The sequence below is a fragment of the Dipodomys merriami genome, unplaced genomic scaffold (assembly GCF_024711535.1).
Source record: "Dipodomys merriami isolate MVZ:Mamm:240054 unplaced genomic scaffold, mDipMer1.0.p SCAF_5, whole genome shotgun sequence".
Lineage (NCBI taxonomy): Eukaryota > Metazoa > Chordata > Mammalia > Rodentia > Heteromyidae > Dipodomys > Dipodomys merriami.
In genome coordinates this window covers 42,814,334-42,833,306 of record NW_027206068.1, presented here as the reverse complement: position 1 = coordinate 42,833,306, position 18,973 = coordinate 42,814,334, and the positions used below count along the sequence as shown (strand labels likewise).

The following is an 18,973-nucleotide window of genomic DNA, read 5'->3' as shown; positions in this document are numbered from 1 at the left end:
GCCCACATAAAATTATAGAATATTATAATCATGTTAATCTCAAAATTAAAAATATTAGCCCAAATAAAATCAGATCTGCCATATTAGCTCAATTCATTCCAATATCATACCAAACTTTCCTAAGAATAAAGTCACATATCCTTCCTAACATCTACCTAAAAGGTATTTTATTGTATCTGTTTTATAAATGGGGAAACAATAACTCATATGGTTCCACTTTTGCATAAAGAAGAGATTATCCTGAGTCCTGAAATAATCTCCTGAAAATACTATGCTTATTCTTTACCTCAATAACTATACTGCTCTTTGTTTTCTTGTTTGCTTTTATTTTTTTTTGGAGACAAGCTTTTACCCGGTAGCCTAGGTTGGCCTGGAACTCACAACATAGTGCTTCAACCTCCTAATGTTGAGATTACAGGCATGTACCACCATGCCTGACTTATACTACTTTTTAAATTATATCTCAAAAAATGTACATGAACCCTAAAAAATTATTATAAATTTAAAAACAAACATCTAGAAAACAGCACAATCATTTTTTTCCTTAGCGTGCCATTAAAAGCTATTTCTGCTTAGGGAAAATGTGTTTATAGATAAACAAATTTGCATAAATGAGCAAAGCCATTTCATATTTCATCTTAATAACAACTGTCAGACATCTTCTGAATAATGTAATTCATAGAGGAAACATACAGGAAAAAAATTATTTCAAGGCCTTGGATTATTTGTTTCTATGCAATTTACTACTAATTACATACAAATCACAGAGAAAAATGTAAAACTAGTTTCTACATAAACAGAAGTCATGCTCAGCAAGAGCTTGATTAGAGAAGAAGACAAACAACTTCTAAAATATTTACAAAATTGTAACATAGTCTTGAATTGAAAACAAATACACTTCAAAATCATTATTAAATAGCTGAGTACCTACAGCTCACACCAGTAATCCTAGCTACTTGTAAGGCTGAGATCTGAGAATTATGGTTCAAAGCCAGCCCAGGCAAGAAACCCCATGAGACTCTCTTCTCCAGTTATAGGAAAGTTTAAGCATATTTAATAACAAAAAATCACAATGTATTATCAGATTATATAGGAAATCAACTTAATGAGGACTTCATCTGAACTTCTAAAATACCAGAATTGCTCACAACACTAAGGTTAGAGTTCAACTGATCTAATTTGACCAGAAGAAATACCTTAAACTTCTAATTTCAGACCTCAGCACTCTACAAATAATCTTTTCAAAGGTGGAAAACTATCCAATGCATAGAGGAACTGACCTTTGACTCTAACTAAAAATAGTATATATTACCATTCAGTCTAATCATACATCAAATGAATCTCCTCTCCGCTACTACTCTTGTTAAGAAGAACAACAGGAAAACACATATTGGCTCATGTTCTGGAACAGGAAACATATTCAAAAGGACTCTGTGGAGGCCCAGAACTCAAAATCCTGTTTTTAACTGAGTGTGGAAAAGTATTTCTCACAGGATTATAGGCATGTAAGAAACTGAAGTTGACATCTCCACTCTCTCTCCTTCACAGACAGGAAGTCGATTCAGGTTCAATAATCTAACAGATCAAAAAGACAAGAGCTCACAAGGGAAAATGGCTAGGCTTTCTCAGACAATTGCTTATTATTTTCAATAAGACTACTCACTAAAATGTGACTCACTTCAAATCTAGTATATTTGATTTCGATTTCTGAAAGCATTTTTTGACTAAGGTTAGGATATCAGGTACAACATAGCTGAACTCAAGAAAAACATGTAATGTTTATGCAAATGTTATTGTTGTGATTTAAAATAAATTAAAAGGTCCTTCCCCTTAAAACTTAGTTTTTAGGATGAATTTTACCAATCCTTAAAAATCAGAGTACAATTAGAATTCTGAACAGCACACACTGGGAGTATAGCTCACTGACAGAGCTCTTGGTTAGTATGTTCAAGGACCTGGGCTCAATCCACACACCACAGAGGAGGAGGGAAAGAAAGAATTAATTTGGGGCAATATAATAAAATGTGATTTTGTCAACTTCCTTAAGTTGCTATTGTGTTGTTACCACAATTTTTGTAATAAGCAATATATACTCATTATTTTAAAAAATTGAGTAAATCTTGAAGTAGAAATAGTTTTGAACATCACCTTTATTCCTTCTGTTATCATCTTTGTTCAAATACACATTTCCAAAATAAAAATGAGATTGCAATGCACATTAAGCATTTAACCAAACTGTTTATTGTGAAATAATTCTCATCCTAAAATAATCTCAAAAAATGACTTTCTCAAAAGTGAGAAAGTTTTATCCTATCACACCCCATGTATCTAGCATAATAAATCTACCCATCCTGCTATACTTGATATGTGAGTTGCTTTAACTTTCTCCTAACATGAATGGCAATTGGATGTGGTCCTTACTAACCATCACAGACAAAGCAGGCAGTAAACAACGCTCAGAGCCCTATCAAGGAACTCTATAATATGCTGTGGTTCAGTAGTAGGGCACACTCATGAGTGAGGCTCAGGTTCAATACTCAGAACTTCAAAAAAATAAAATAACAGGAGAGGTGGTGGCACAGGCCTGTAATCCCAGCACAAAGCTGAAGCAGGAGGATTATGGATTCAAGGCTAGACTGAGCTACCTAGTGAGATCATATTGTAGAAATAGTAAGAAGAAGCCCACAAATATGTCAAGCCTACATCCTCACTAATAAATCAATGTAGTATATAGGAATTATGAGAGACATTTTCATTTACCAGAATCAAAACAGGCATATAAAAATAGTGCTTGGGCAAGGATTCTGAAACTGCAATGCTAATGCAGCAAAGTGCTAATTAGAAACTAATAAGGCTTTCTGAGTAATAATTCAGGCAGTATGTATTTAACAAATAAATTTATTTTTATAAACATATCATGGAAAACCCCCAACGCTGTGCAAAAGAAGAAGAAATTATTCTAGTGAATCCCAATTCAACATTAATTTAGCTCATGCACATATATTTATTGAAAGTCAGTGAAGACCTGGTTTAAATTACTGCTAATGTAAATGAAGTAAAAATCTGACATGAATTAAAGAAAAACTTCCATCTCACTGTATTTTAACAGACCTAAAGCACTATTTCTTTTTTTCTTTTTTTGGTCAGTTGTGGGGCCTGAACTCTGGGCCTGGGCGCTGTCCCTCAGCTCTTCAGCTCAAGGTTAGTGCTCTACCACTTGAGCCACAGCGCCACTTCCAGCTTTTTTTTTTCTTTTTGCTTATGTGGTGCTGAGAAATCGAACCCAGGCCCTCATGTATGCAAGGCAAGTGCTCTACCACTGAGCCACCTTCCCAGCCCCCAAAGCACTATTTCTTAAGGCCATACTGGACCAACAGCCTCAAGAGACAAATATCAAATATCTGTCCTGAACGTCTCTAACCTGTCACTCCTGGAACCTCCATAACCACTATGTGTCCCCAGTATTTCCCTGGGATGGAAAATTATTTGGGAGATTCACTTTCCAGCACAAAGCTCATTTACTGACTCCAACGTGCAGGAAGGGATGGCTTCATTTAAAACCACTTATCCTCATGCACAAATATAAGGAGAACAGTTTTAACTATTTAACTAAGTCTTTGTGTAAATCCCAGTATGATAGGTTAAATAAGCAAAAAAAAAAAACAACTTTCCTCCCTCTAAAATATAAAAAGTTCCATATATCCTTATGCTGTGCTATTTCATTATACTCTTTTTAAGAAGAGGTCCATGAGAAAGAGATAGATTTTCAGGCTGAAAATTTAGAAATTGTGCAAAACATTATCAATATTTCAATCATGCTGAACTGTGCCATGAAGCTATTTCCAGAACAAAAGGGAGTGAAGCAATTAATATGTCAGCAACTACATTACAAAACATTTCTTTCTTTATTCTTAGGCTCTTTAGCAGGGTGTGTTAATATATAGTTCAACCCATACTTTCAAAAGTCAAGCTGCTCTAAAAAAATTCACTCTGTAGAAAATGTGCTCCCTTGAATTCAGTATTTTAGCCATTTTTAAGCTTTTAGTAGAATCTAGAGCATCAGTAATCTCTTAAGAGTAATTTCACATGTCCTTCATTTTAATATTTAAAAAAATTGTTCAGAATTTTTCTGATGAAATAATAACAAATCTAGGGTCACTGACTGTACAGTATAATTATATTTAAGAACTAAGCAGAGAACTGTAAAATACTAAGCTGGGAAGACATCTGAGGAATAAATTACAAGGAAGACAGTGTCAATTACAAGTAAGAAACCCAAAGCCTCCGGAGGCAGATTTGTCCAAGCTTACAGAATATCAAGTAACTGTCAGTGTTACCTTTATTATTACCAGTTAATAAGGCATAGCAATAATATGGACAGTGTGCCTCTGAAGACAATATAAAATAAATTCCTCTTTCAAATCACTCATCATATAAAGATAACATCAAGTAGATACATGAAATCTATATTGACATATTGAAGGATGAAGAAATGTTTTAAACAAACATTGAAGTTTGCCCATCAGCGATTGCGATCAATGTCAAAGAATACCAAGAGCAAGAACAGCAATCAACAGATTGAAAAAAAGCAATATAATCTATGCCTTTAGAGAAACGTGCTGATTCAAGCACTTAGGCTTGTACAGCAGCATGTATAGCCTTATAGATTTTGATCCTTCTGTCTCCTCTGCTTCATGTTTTTTCTCTTTAATATCTTCATAAAAAGGCAGACAGTATATGTTGATTGCACATCTTGCCACATAATTTTTAGACCACATCTCATCCTCCTGAAATATCTATTGTCCTTACTCTCTAGATATTCCTACCATCTATATATAGCCCTCCTGGTATCTCTCACTTAACATATCCTAAGTATATGTATATTTTCCCAAGTGTGTGTGTGTGTGTGTGTGTGTGTGTGTGTGTACATATTTCTTTCATAAAAGAATGCTCCTGATTCCATTTATATAAAATGTCCAGAAGAGACAAATCCATAGAGACAGGAAGTAGATTAGTGTTTGCCAGAGGATAGAGGAAGAATTGGGAATGACTACTAATAAGCACAGAGTTTCTTTCCAGGGCGATGGAAATGTGCTAGAATTAGATCTTAGTGATGGCTGCACAATACTGTGAATACACTAAAAGCTTTCAACTATGAACTTGTAAAGGATAGATTTTTATGCTACTTGAATCTGACCTCAATAAAAATTGCTAATTAAAATTAAATACATACATACACATATGCACATGTACATGTGTGCATGCACATGCACACATACAGGCACACACACGTCCTTCCTTCTAACTTTCCTTTTATATTACAAAGTAATAAATTCCCCATAAGTGGAATTATTCAAGCAGAAGCAGAAAGATCATCTGTCAGTAATATGTTATTGAATGAAGAGCTTCCTGAAGTGACTGGGAAATTACATTAGATTACCTTTAAGTATTTTCATTACTAAATTTCGATGTCAGCAAAGTAAAGACATTAGAATTAAGAGAAAATGTTAAAAGTGACCAGGAAGAAAACTGTAAAGCACTTCAAATTTTTTTCTTCTTTATCAAAATGAGAACTGTAGTATATTATGAAGTAAAAAAATGAAAAATCATAGAAAACTTTTAAAATATTAAGTAGACCAGATAATAACACAAAAACCAACAAATATTTTCAGAAATCTGTAACAATGTTTATTTTGTTTACACAAAACTTATCTTATGTCTAATTAAATTTTTTGACAAATTTCTAAACTCAACTTCATTTTGAGTGGCATTTATTATCTAATAAAAATTTAAGTCAAATTATTATGTGATAAGCCCATAACTGAGTTACAAGATAAACAATGTACAAATATAATAGATACTATTCTTCACAAATTTGGTATTTTACAGCTCAGGAGCTCAACACTAATGTAATTTATAAGGATATTTTCAAGAGCAAACAAAATACATAGGATGGAAAAAAAACAAGTTCAAATTTTGCTATCAATTGCTAGCAAATTTCTGAAATACATAAATATATACGTTTTTTGGTGATGGTACAAGGGCTTGAACTCTGGGCATGGGCACTATCCATTACCTTTATCTACCCAAGGCTGGTGCTCTGTTGCTGAGACTAGAGTCTCAGAGACTTTCTTGCCTGGGCTAGCTTTGAACCATGATCCTCATTTCTCAGACTCCTGACTAGCTAGTATTACAGGCATGAGCCACAGTATCTGCCTCATCAGAAATAATTTGCTGAAGAAAAGAATCTCCAAGACCAAATGACAATCACAGGCTTGATTAAGTAGCAATGGTAAGAATACACACTGGCAAAATGAAAGCAGGACTTAGAAGGCATATTAATAATAGGAATGTTAGTACCCTAACTGAAATTACAAAACAGAATAAATAGGAAATGACTGAACAAAGTGATTTAAGGGAAGAAAAGACCAAGTCATCTTATGCCATCTTTGAATGACAGGTATATCACATCCATGTCATTCTATTCTGTGATCCTGGGTGCTTGACTTGAAGAAAGCAAATTCAACCTCTGGTTCATCAGCAGGCAACTTGGTAAAGCTACTATGCCCACATGTCGTTGACCCACATCTCTTCAATAGAGCAAGTATATATACACCATTGACCCAGGGCATTAGTCAGGAGCCCTGATCAAATAACAAATCCTCAAAACCACACCACCAACATGGAAGGATGACACAGGCCTGTCAAACAAGCACTCAAGAGGCAGAAGGATCACAAGTTTAAGGCAGGGAAGCCTGGACTTCATAAGGAGACTGTCACAAAAATACATTAATTAAAGTAAAAGTAAAGCAATGAGAGACAGGACAAATAAGCATGGTGTACCTATAAGGATGGTAATATGATTGTTCAAGTTATTTTTTACATCTTATTGTAAACTTAAAATGTGTTGACTTACTCCATGTCTCCCCTCTGGCGTTTAGATTTGTGTTTTATACTAAATTGATAAATCGTAAATTCAAGCATTTTACTTTGGTTGCCAAGATGTTTCTATTCCATAACCTCTGAGATAGCTTGCCTGGCATAGTTCCTTGCAGCAAGGTAATTTCCCACAGAACACCTACTGAAATAGAATCTGCATTTTAACAAGATCCCTAAGTAATTCAAATGCATGTTGAAGTTTAGTAAGCACTGCTAAAACAGTCAGGAAGAAAGAGAAGCCCCCACAAACTTAAGAGGACGGGTCAAAACATTAGAGCTATGTTCTGAACACCATCCTGAACAAAAGCTTCAGGTACTGCAGCCTTCAATAATGGGGAGAATGCAGACATTCATTTCCAACAACTCTCAGGGAAGGTTCAAGGAAGCACTGCTGCCCTTGCTGGCTTCTGTGAACTGTCACTCTATAAAACGGCATACAGTTTAAGAAAACATTGAAAGTATCACACAAGGACCCAAACATTACATTTACAGTCTCCTACTTACAGGAAAATAAGAAAAATCTTCCTTTCAAATAGCACTAGGTTTCAAGAATACAAATTCAAAGGTTGTAAGTAACTGACAAACAGTTATAATTTCCTTAATGAGAATGCAGTGACCTTGGAAAGGATATTCAAGAATAAATTTGAACTGAAGAGCCTTAGAAAGCCTCCTGAATGGGCTATGCACTTCCCCTTGACCCCTGACCAGATCAGCCCCAGGTTTGTTATGTTAGTCATAGTGTTCCTGATGCAAATTAGGCATTTATAATAGAAAACATAGTAACAAAAATTACCCTGCCTATTCTCGGCTTATTCACATTTTAATTCAATTCTTTGGTTTTGCGGAAAAATCTGATAATGAAAGCTTAATACCACATCTCAAATTAAGAGGGTTCATAACCTTCTCCTATGCTATATTTTAGAGACAGGCTTCATATTCTCCATTGTTAATACCATTCTAATATACTATGACACTGTTAAACACATAGTAATAAGTATGCCCACGAAAGATAAGTCATGCTAATAATCGGCCAGTAATACAATTTGATCTTTTTTTTCTTGTTTTGTTTTATCTCATTTGATTTTCATGAGACAGGCTCATCCCTACATAGCTGAGGCTTCTCTGGAACTACCTATGTAGCTCAGGTTGGCCTGAACTCTCAGTCTTAACTGTCTCTCTGCTGGGATTACAAACATGTATCATCATGCATGGCTGAATCTAGTCATTTTTAAAAATCATGAACAACAAGGAATATGCTACAACAGGAAAGACTATCTTTCATGTGGTTGTTTATCTAACCCCACATTAAAGCATTTTTAGGATAATATCCATGTAAAACACATTTCAAAGAAATAAACTGGACACCAAGGACAACAGCACACAGAAAGATCTCAAACAAGCCCTACCACAAAACATTAAAGGTGTTGGGAATATTTTACTGAACACAGAGTACCAGCTAGTGAATATAAAAACTTCAAAAATAATTTCAAAAGTTTAAAAATGTTCTCTATCATTTTTTGAAAAAGGAAATATGTTTAAATTCAAAGTCAAAGATTTAGTTTGGAAATCTTAACTTCCCATTCCACAAATGAAGCTTTATACAAATAAGGAAATAAATACAGAAATGATTGAATGTACTCTCTTCCAAATAATCTATCAAATCTCTTTTACTTCCTATGCATTTATTACAGCCAAGTGCTGTTCAAGGACCATCTACATTAGCACAATTCTGTATACTCCATCATGTGGGTTATTTTAGACATACTGTGTTTGAGAATTGATTCTACAAGGTCACAGAGAAAAGTGCTCACCTTATAGATTTTTGTGTCTCCTGCCCCTAGCAGACTAACAGGACACATATAAGCCTTCCCTAAACACTTGTTGAATTTAATTATTTTACCACTCTCTCAGACTATATAATATACGTATATAAATTGGAGAACAACAAAAACAACAGCACCAGTAGAAAGCAGATCTCAAAATTTCCCAATGAAGCTACTTTTGTGTTCAACAATAGGAGCAACAAGAAAGAGTAATTGTCCCATTCATTACAAAGGGGATAATAATGATTCTTCTGTTTGCAAACTTAATCCACTCCAACTAGTCCTGTGAACTGCCCAATAAAATGCAATGTATTAAGTTTGTTCACAAATCTTACCATGATCTAAGTCCTTCAGGAAGGGTGAATTGGGTTTGTTATCTTTCATTCTCTTCTATATGAAATCCAATTTGTTATTGTAATCAAAGAGACAACATGGTTGTTATTATTATAAGCAATTGTAGCAAAATTAAACATCACCTAAATTTCAAAGTATCATACCCCCAAAAGCTGGGTTGTTCACATCTCAACAGATTATTCTTCAATGATAAATCCTTTAAAATACACTAAAGCTACTAACACACAGGTTTTGTGTAGCACAGGACCCAAATATAACCCACTGGGTTGAGTGGCTCATGTTCTACTTGTTAAATTATCATAAACTGCTATCCCTCCATTTAAAAACTCAGTTTCTGATTTTAACAAACTCCTTGAAGAGTTTGTTTCAGTTATTCCTGCTTTGCTCAGTGTGAAATCATTTAATCTTATTGCTTTCTTCCTCAGGGAGAGATGATGTTCAAAACAGACATGAGTAGTGAAACTGGAAGCGCCCTGGGCAGGCTTGAGGAAAAGGCACATTTGAAGATGGTGCCTAGAAGTGAGATTGGGGTCAAGAGGGCCAGAATAACATGAAATGTGACAAAACACTGCAAGGAAACTTCACTTGCTTTCAAACTAGAATTCACTCTCTGTTTAAAACACAGTGCTACTGGACATGGCCCATTCTTACCCAGAACTTTTGCCTTAGATTAATAAAGTACAAATGTGCTTGCTAACACCTGCAAAAAATTTCAGACTATTACTTTATTTCAAAACAGTATTTCATAATTTAGGCAATGTCAGACTTCTCCACAGTTATGTAAAATGTTACAGCTATGTAAGTTCATAAGAGGGAAATAACCATATTAAGTGATTTTAAGAGTTGAAGAGCAAATTACAATATGAAATTCCAAATCTATCATATATGTATGTGTATATATATACATATATATACATATATATATATATATATATATATATATATAATTTGTAGACGCTGGGAGCCCCTAGGAAGTGGTTTTACACTACACATTTGCCAACATACACACCCAAATTCCCCAAAGAGAGCATGTGAGAAGCTAAAAACCGAACTGATGGGCAAGGGCAAGTATACTTAAAAAACACTCCTGGGGATTCTGATACTCCATCAACCACCTCCCGCCCCTATTGCCATTATCTGCTAATATGTTCCACCACACACTGCCAGTTGCTTTTTGCTTTCTATACCAATGCTAGTCAAGTGAAGGCATTCTGATAGAGTATCTGAATTCAATTGGCATTTATCCAGTTTTTAAGAGGCAAAAATAAACCCATGAATGACAAATCAATTTTTTCCTTTCACAAAAATTTCACTATAAAGCTACATAACCCATACTGAACTTGGAGCTATTTACAGTTATAGTTTTTCAAAGTATTTAAGTCAGCTAATATATTTTCATAATCAAATCTTCACTACTAAGTAGCAATGGGAAAAATATGTAGCAACATTCCTCACAATCCATTATACTTAAGTGAGGAGTAATTCAGGTATTTTTAAGCACACAATCAAAAAAAAATCATTTCTATGTAACCATAATTCACTCAATCTACCTTATACCTCAGATCTTACAGTGTCTAGATTAAGAAAATTGTCAATAAGGAATTGTAAATAATATGTTGTAATTCAAAAATAACACTCCTGGTTTTCAGTGCTCATGTTACTCAAACTCCAGTCCATTGGAATGTATCTCACAATCCCCAAACTTCAACTTTCATAATAGTCACTATTGGCTTATGCCACTGAACAGAACATTATGAAATGTGACTGATACCTCTCAAACTCCAAACTTTAAAAAAAAAAAAAAAAACAGCTGACAACAGGTGTATGGCAATCATCTTGAACTTTTTGGCAGGCCCCAATACTAAAGACAAACATAGGAAACAAACCAAAAAGGCATACTTACCTTAATTGGAGCACAACTAAACTTAATTTTCCTATTTGCTGGGATTTCTTCTTCTTCTGGCAATCCAACGATTTCCGAGTATTCCATATCAGGCTGATAGTAGCTATTCTCATCACTGTCCTCCTCATCCTGCTCAGTGCCTGTCTCTCCCCAATCTGAATTATACCTGGATCTCACCCTATACACATTATAGTCACTATGCATGTACACATGGGAACTCTCAACATTATTTGAATCTTCAGCTACTTCTTTTGCACAACTGGATACAGAAGCATTAGGAGAGGTGAGATCACCACCTGCAAGCTCTTCTTTCCTCTGTTGCTTTGCTGTCTCACTCCCAACCGAATTAGCCTCGGCATCTCCTGAAGGTTCGTTTTGTGGTGAAAGGATTTCAGACTTCGGCATTGCCTTCTTTTCAGCACAAGGTGGTTCAAGAATGTCTTTGTCAGTTCTGTCCAGAGTCTCTTGGTTAGATGTAGAGTCCTCGGCTTCCTTGCTCTGCTGTATCTCTTCCCTAGGCAACGAAGCTAGAGAGGTACTTTTAGGAGCCACTTCTAGTACTGGAGTTGTATTAGTCTTCTGAGCATTATCTGTTTCAACACCTTGTTTGTTCGAAGGAGACCAAGAATTAGAATCCTTACGGTGGCCAAAGGTGTCAAGATTGGTTACAGTAACGGATGGTAAATTCAGGGGATAATGGCCAGTCACTGAGTAGTCACTGCTTTCAGCCTTCTCGGAAATGATGGCACTGGGGGACTCAGTGTTCTCAAATACTGCACTCAGTTGACTCACAGTTGGGGAGACAGCCTCGGTTCGGGAGCTAAGGCTATCCAAGGAATCAGTACTGCCTCTGTTGGACTTGGAACCCCCCCACTCGTCCTGTGGTTCACTCCCTCCAGCTTTCTCTTTCTTTGGGGAATAGCGGTTGTTTTGTCCTGATTCATGAACACTCCTCTCAAACATTTTTCGAGTCTCTGTGAACTTAGAATATGAAGGGCCATCATACATTGTGTCAAATCGACTAATTCGTTCAGAAACAGAGGACTCCAATTTAACAACTGAGCCATCTGTTTTCTCCAGAAATTCTTTGGGCTTCATTCTTCTCTGAGGAGAGGAAGGTCTACCTTTCCCCCTGGTTTTGGCAATGACTGCAGCATTCTCATTGGGTTCCATACCCATCTGCATAAATAGATTTTTAATTCTGTTGACATTGGAGCCATATTTCCTACCCCTGGTCTGTTGGGAGCCCTCACCTTCTTTTGATTTTTGTTCCCCATCTGACTTAGGTTTGTCAAAGGCACTTTTCAGTGCCTGGAACTCAGTTCTGTATGCATTCCTATGAGGAGAGGCACTTCTGAGAGTGGTTCGTTCACCTGAAGACTCAGCTTTCAACATTTTTACTTCAAGGGTGAAAACCCAATGTTCATAATGATCAGGAAAAAGAAAAAAAAACAAAAACAAAAACCTCTCGTCTAATCACCAGTATTTGGTCAAGTAAAGGACCTCTTAAACGGCATACTTTTGTCTGTGATTGTCCCAACAGGTGTATGAGCAAATTATTCAGTCAAGAGTTACACAAAATGGCTTTTTCAGAGCAAGACTAGTGGTTCATCTGTAAGAGAAAAGAATGAAGTTTTGAATTTATGTACTTAGGTGAATTTCTGTTTAATCAACTAGCACTTTTATTTTCAAAGTGATTTAGCCACAGGTCAAGTAGAAGATATTACTTACTGAAATGGAAAGTTAACGTCAAAAGGTAAAAGTTATCATTCTAATTTGTTCTAATAAGGAAAATGTTTCCAAAACAACTTAGGAGATCCCTACCAAAAGAATGCCCCCCTCTCTGTCTGTCTCTCTCTCACTCGCTCACTTGCTCGCTCACATAGCACATAAGTACTCTTAAAGCAACACTTTAACCCATGTTTTGATTGCTTTTATAAATGACCTTAAAAGAAACCAGCAGTGCATATCTCTTTTAAGAAATTATCAAAATGCTCAGAAAGTCGTATGCATTGGAATTTTCCATAATCAGGTAGAAGTTATTCGGTCAAAGTGAAAGTTTGGAATCCTTTTTACAAACTCCAAAACATTCCTACAGAGGCTTAATCCAGTCTTTCTGATCCAATATTCTCATCTACAGCATCCCAAAAACAACACAAGTGCAATCTCAGAGCAAAACAAACATTAAAAAGTTCTTGGAAACCAGCATGTTTCACTCTAAATGGTGGTATCCAATACGTTGGAAGTTCCCTAAGAGTGGCTATTATGAATTATGTAGTGGGATGTAGACCATCATGGGACTGAATGAACATGTGATCACCAGAGAGCAAATATTCCATAGTACCTCTTTTCACAGGCCTGATTTGTTTATCCCTCCCTACCCCAGATTTACTACAGGCTGAAAAGGCAAAGCAATGCATGCTTGCTGGCCTCCAGCTCACAGCTGGATTTTAGTATCAATAAGCCAGCAGTCAAATACTTCAAGATCTACAGAAAAGCAAACAATGCAGCTCAAAAGATTGTTTTTTCATTTCTGTTTTGTTTTTATTTTAATATCAGGCCAGATCACATTACCCCCAGAGACAACCATCTGAGGAAGCATACACTTTCACTTAAATCATCGTCTCCAAACTCGTTTTCCTGGCCCAGCATGCATGCACGGCCCATGCAGACAAACAAGAAAGGTTTCGGAGTGTAGTGCCTTTTTTCTTTCTTTTTTTTTCTTTTTTTTTCTTTCTTCCTTTTTTTTTTTTTTTTTTTTGTAAATCATCGACAATCTCCTTTTACCCTGATATTAAAAAAAAAAACCAAAAAACAAAAAACCATCAACACCCTCCCCTGTCCCCTAGTCGTACACCCCATTCCCTCCTCCTCCCCCCACCCCCGCCCATTCGAGCCCGAGGGGGCGGAGGCGGGGGCGACGGGGCCGCCGGGGATTTAAAACCTGCCCTCACAAAAGACAAACATAAATAACACCAACTTGAGAGGCAGCGGGTTCCCAAGCCTGCTTCGGGACGCAATCCCTCGGCCCCGGGGCCGGGCCGGGAGAGCAGGTGACGCCAAGCGCTACGGTTGGAGGTCGCAGTCTAGCTTTGTGCCAGGAAGCACCTGAGTAGTCCTAGCACATTGGCTGCGGCTGCCGGTGGCGAATTCCAGGGTAGCACGGGAGAGAGATGAGCTCCCTGGCCACATCAGGAGGGGGAGGGAAAAAAGAGAAAATTATAGGGCGATGAGAATAAATCCCTTTGTTTTTCCTCCCAATGTGCCAGGAAACAATAGATCCCACTGATAATGCCTCCGATCCTCAACCTATGGCTCCCCAACCGCGAGCCACCCCACCCCCAGCCTGCAACTCAGCCTTTTGTACATGCCGATGATATTTCCCCGGCTCCCTTCCGCCCTCCCCGGCTCTGAGCCCCGCGCACAGCCTCCCCCTTACCGAGCGCGAGCGCCGCGGGCGGGCTGGCGGGCGGGCGGGCGGGGAGGGTCGGCCTCCGCGCGCCCCCCAGCTCCGCGCAGCGCCCCCCGCCCCCGGTGGCGGCCGCGCCGGCCCGCTGGGTCCCCGCCACCCGCGTCCTCTCGGCGCCGCGCGCAGGGCGGCTCCGACGGCCGCTTCCACGCGCGCCTCGCCCCCCCCACGCGCGACCAGCCCGCGCCGGGCCTCCCCGGGAGGCGCGTGGAGCTGCCCCACGCCGCTGCGGGCCGGCGGCTGGCGGCCTAGGCATCCGCGCGCGTTCGCGCCCTGGGCCGCCCTGACGCGGGGAGGGGTGAGGCCCACGTGCGGCCCCCCACGCCAGGCCTCGGGCAGGCCCGATGGGAGGCCAGGACAGGCCGAGGGGGCGGGGGTAGGCCTGGGGTAACAGGTGCCTCACCTCGGCTGATGGGATTAACTCTAGGGCCGGAGAGAGAGGGAGCCCAGCCGCAAAATCCCAGGAGAGGGAGAGGGAGAGGGAGCCTCTGGCGGCCAACGGAGGGCGAGAAGCGGCGGCCCGAGGCGAGGCCGCCCCACCCCCTCGGCCGTGGGCGAGGGCCCCCTTGGGCCCAGGGCAAGGCCTATTCAACTGGGCCCCGGCCCCTGGTGGCTCTGGGAAGTGGGTTGGGACTGCCAGCTGCTGGAGCACCCCCACATGGTCTCTAGTTAATTGCATGGCAGCAAGGAGTCCTACTCCTGCCCTGGCCTGGAAGGCCAGACCCTGGCCAGACCCTACCTAGAGAGGCCTTCTGTTGAACCACTGCGCTGGGCCTACTAGGCCCCATGACCTCAAGGTCCCGAAGCTATAAAAGGAAGGTCTTTTAAGACTTTTTGCCTGCCTTGAGAAGAGTTTTTCACCCAATTTAAACAGCACTGTTCTATAATGGCTCAGTGAGTGCCTCCTTTACAAATTCCCAATACACCAAGTGTATTCCTAAAAAGCAAAAAAAAAATCTATCAATCGAGAGCTTCAAACCAATCCTTCCGAAAAACTCAGTTTTTCAAGAGGCTGAAAAATGCTTATTTCTGGTCATGGTGTAAATCTCAACATGGTGGCGGGGTGGGGAGGGGAGGTGGGGCTAAGACAGAAAGTACAGGACAAACAGACCTGTCCCCCAAATAAAACAGAAGATGTAACATATAGACATAGAAAAAGAAAACTTGTCTCAATAATGAGGGAAATAATCAGTAAGCTATTGTGATCCATTCAAATAAGACTATGAAGAGAACTGACATAATGCTTAGGATTAGAGTGACCCCTGTTATTGTAAGATGAGAAACATTTCAAAACCCAAAGTAGTTGCCTAAAATCAAAGATGGTAATGAAACACTTCACACGTTGTTTTTCTTAGGCATACATACAACAAAGCTTAAAAAATTATGTGCAGTAAAAACATAACAATATCAAAACAAGCAATTAGAATAACATGCTACAGTAAATTTGTGGATTATTTCTAGAAGTTTTCATGTAATATTTTCAGAGCTGATTGACAGCAAGGAAGTGTTACTGAAACTAGGGAAATCAAGAAACAGATAAATGGGGTGGGCTGAAGTGTTTTACATGGTGGTAACAAATAGTACTAGAACATCCATTTCTATAGATTAGAACTATTTACATTACTGAACTTTCTACCATTGATTAAGTAGTGAAGTAGCCCTGTGAAAGTTCTTCTGGTAGACTGACTACAATCCTCAAACTGCAGAGACCAGGAAATATCCCCTAGTTGAAAGCACCCATAGTCACCTTTTATCCATTTCAGAATCACACACATTTTCCAACAGAACATCATTACTCACATTTTACATATTGGAAAACTGCGAGGATCTGTAACTTGTTCCAAGCTGTATTAGAAAAGTATCATAGCTGGGTCTGAGCCCAGGAACATATATACACAGAACCTATATACTTTGTGCACGAAGTACATAGCTTGCCTTGAATTCGTGATCTCCATTTCACAAAGAATTTGTAGCTACTCAGTTCTCTGCATCTTATTTTGAAACATGAGACTATTTCTTTCCTTCAAACATCACCATATTCTCAGCCTCCCTCAGCATTCTCTGTCTACAAAGTGGTATCACTTCTATCCCCACAAACAGATATAACAAGCAATGTGAGGGGGCTGTGATTCCAGTCTCCACTTTTGGAAAGAACATTTGTGCTGTCTGGGACAATCGAGTGGAAAAGTTCCTGTCATTTATTTGCAATATGAAAACTAGGCTTCATAGGAGACTAACCTAAATAAATGCAAAAATTCTAATCACTGAGCTCTGTCTCTAAAAGAAGACGCAGCATTGGCAATAAAATCAGTCTTACACCTCTTCTCAAGAAGGATGAATCATACAGAAAAGCAGCCTAAAGAATTCAGTTCGAATGCAGTGTATGTTTTGAAAACATGAAAGTTCTGGAACAATACATACAGAAGGAATGACTGATTTTTGTTAATAATACAGTGCTGATGAAATCAGGATTCCTGGGTTGCCCACAGTGGGCTTCTTTGACTTGTAACACCATTGTGAATGTTTGATGTGTGTGCTAGCTCAGTCCCTATGGCTAATTAATGCAGTTACTTGCTAAGTCACACTTGTCCCTACAGTTGGCTAGTGTCTACCATATTGCATAGTGCACACATAGATATCTCCATCGAATAGTGTTGTTCTAGATGAGACATGTACATCAATAAAATAGGAGAGGTATATTAGTTGTATAAGGTTTAACTTAGTTAAATAGACCACTAAAGTATTAGGAATTAGAGATCTTCAAGGGGGAAGCTGTGTGAAAGCCCCTGGATATGGAAAGTAAGACTCAGTATTGATGTTCCAAGTATGTGTTTGGAATGGAAACTTCTAATTTTCATATGTGACTTTTCAGTCTTTAAAATTCATGTAAAAGAGTGGAGTGCCCATGGGTTGAGGTTCAAAGGCAGTCAGGATAGGAAAGTTCAAGAGACTTTTTGTTGTTGACCTTATTGTCATCAATGTACTGTATCAAGTGCTTTCTTTTAATTTCATTTTTTTTTCTTTTTCCCTTTGGTTTATCCTTGGTAGTCACTGTTTTGTTTTGTTTTTTAAAATTCTGGTACCCTGTGTCTTGTATATACACATATCTGATTTGGGGAAGCAAAGGGAAATAACAACGATAAAGGGTGAACCAATGCAAGACGCTATGTTGGAAATGAACTTTACAACTTCAGGATTGGGGGGAAGAAAGGGGTAGGGGGGAAGGGAGAAAGGGGGAGAAAAATGAAGGAGTGGGTAACAATGTTCAACAAAAAATGTATTCAATACCTTACTTATGTAACTGTTACCCCTCTGTTACAGCACCTTTACAACAAAATGAAATAAGATTTTAATGAAGTAAGAATTAATTATTTAAATAAGATTTTAAAAACACACACAAAAGAAAAAGAAGTGGAACTGTGGCTCAATGTTGTAGAGTACTAGCCTTTAACAAAACAGCTCAGGGACAAGGTCAAAAATGAGTTGAGTCTCTGGGACTGGCACAATAAATAAATAAATAAATAAATAAATAAATAAATAAATAAATAAGTCAGATACAGTGACACACTCTTGTGGTTCCACCACTCAGGATGCTGAGACAAGGAGATCACAAGTTCAAGGCAAGCTTAGGCTGTATAACAAGGGTGTCACCAAAAAAAGAAAAAAAATCATGTAGCATATTGTAGACTACTTCATCCCTTTTGCAACCAATAGCATATAAATTAGTTTGAATAAAATACAAACAGATAAACAATAACAAACCCTAATCCTTCATCATTCTCTCAAAGTATTTTTAAATTTTCATAATGGATAATCTATGTAACTTCAAATAACTAAATTACTCCTAAATGAAAGTGAAACATTGGGTGTTGGTGTGAAATTTAGTCTAGACAGGACCTGATTCAAGATTGGGGAAAGCTAACTAAGCCAGTACTAAAGACTAACCATCACAGCTGGGCGCCGGTGGCTCACACCTGTAATCCTAACTATTTAGGAAACTGAGATCTGAGAATCACGGTTCAAAGCCAGCCCAGGCAGGAAAGTCTGTGAAACTCTTATCTCCAATAAACCACCAGAAAACTGGAAATGGCACTGTGTCTCAAGTGGTAGAGCACTAGCCCTGAGCTAAAGAGCTGAGGGACAGTGCTCAGACCCAAAGTTCAAGCCCCACAACCGATAAAAAAAAAAAGACTGGGGCTGGGAAGGTGGCTCAGTGGTAGAGCACTTGTCTTACAATGCATGAGGCCCTGGGTTCGATTCCCCAGCACCACATAAGCAAAAGAAAAAAGCCGGAAGTGGCGCTGTGGCTCAAGTGGTAGAGCGCTAGCCTTGAGCTGAAGAGCTGAGGGACAGCACCCAGGCCAAGAGTTCAAGCCCCACAACCGGACCCAAAAAAAAAGACTAACCATCACACCTTTAGAGAGGACCTAGCTGCTTATATGTTAACAACAGTTCATGAAAGGAGAGAGGAAACAATAGAACAGA

The 18,973-nt window shown here is 38.6% G+C and overlaps 1 protein-coding gene across 11 annotated transcripts in view; it reads right to left on the bottom strand.

Annotated features, from left to right (window-relative positions):
* The window catches only part of Ppp1r9a (protein phosphatase 1 regulatory subunit 9A), a 265,581-nt gene extending 250,612 nt beyond the window's left edge, over positions 1 to 14,969 (bottom strand). For 8 of the 11 annotated variants that reach the window (XM_069996521.1, XM_069996524.1, XM_069996528.1 and 5 more), the window contains exons 1-3: positions 14,892 to 14,969; positions 14,000 to 14,201; positions 11,020 to 12,631 (exon numbers count right to left, since the gene is read on the bottom strand). In XM_069996521.1, coding sequence (XP_069852622.1) covers positions 11,020 to 12,414 — 1,395 coding nt within the window. In that variant the 5' untranslated portion in view covers positions 12,415 to 12,631; positions 14,000 to 14,201; positions 14,892 to 14,969. Of the gene's footprint in view, positions 1 to 11,019; positions 12,632 to 13,999; positions 14,335 to 14,891 lie in introns of those variants that run through there. The other 3 variants (XM_069996523.1, XM_069996530.1, XM_069996522.1) reach the window with 2 other exon arrangements.
* Between the last annotated feature and the right edge of the window lie 4,004 nt (positions 14,970 to 18,973).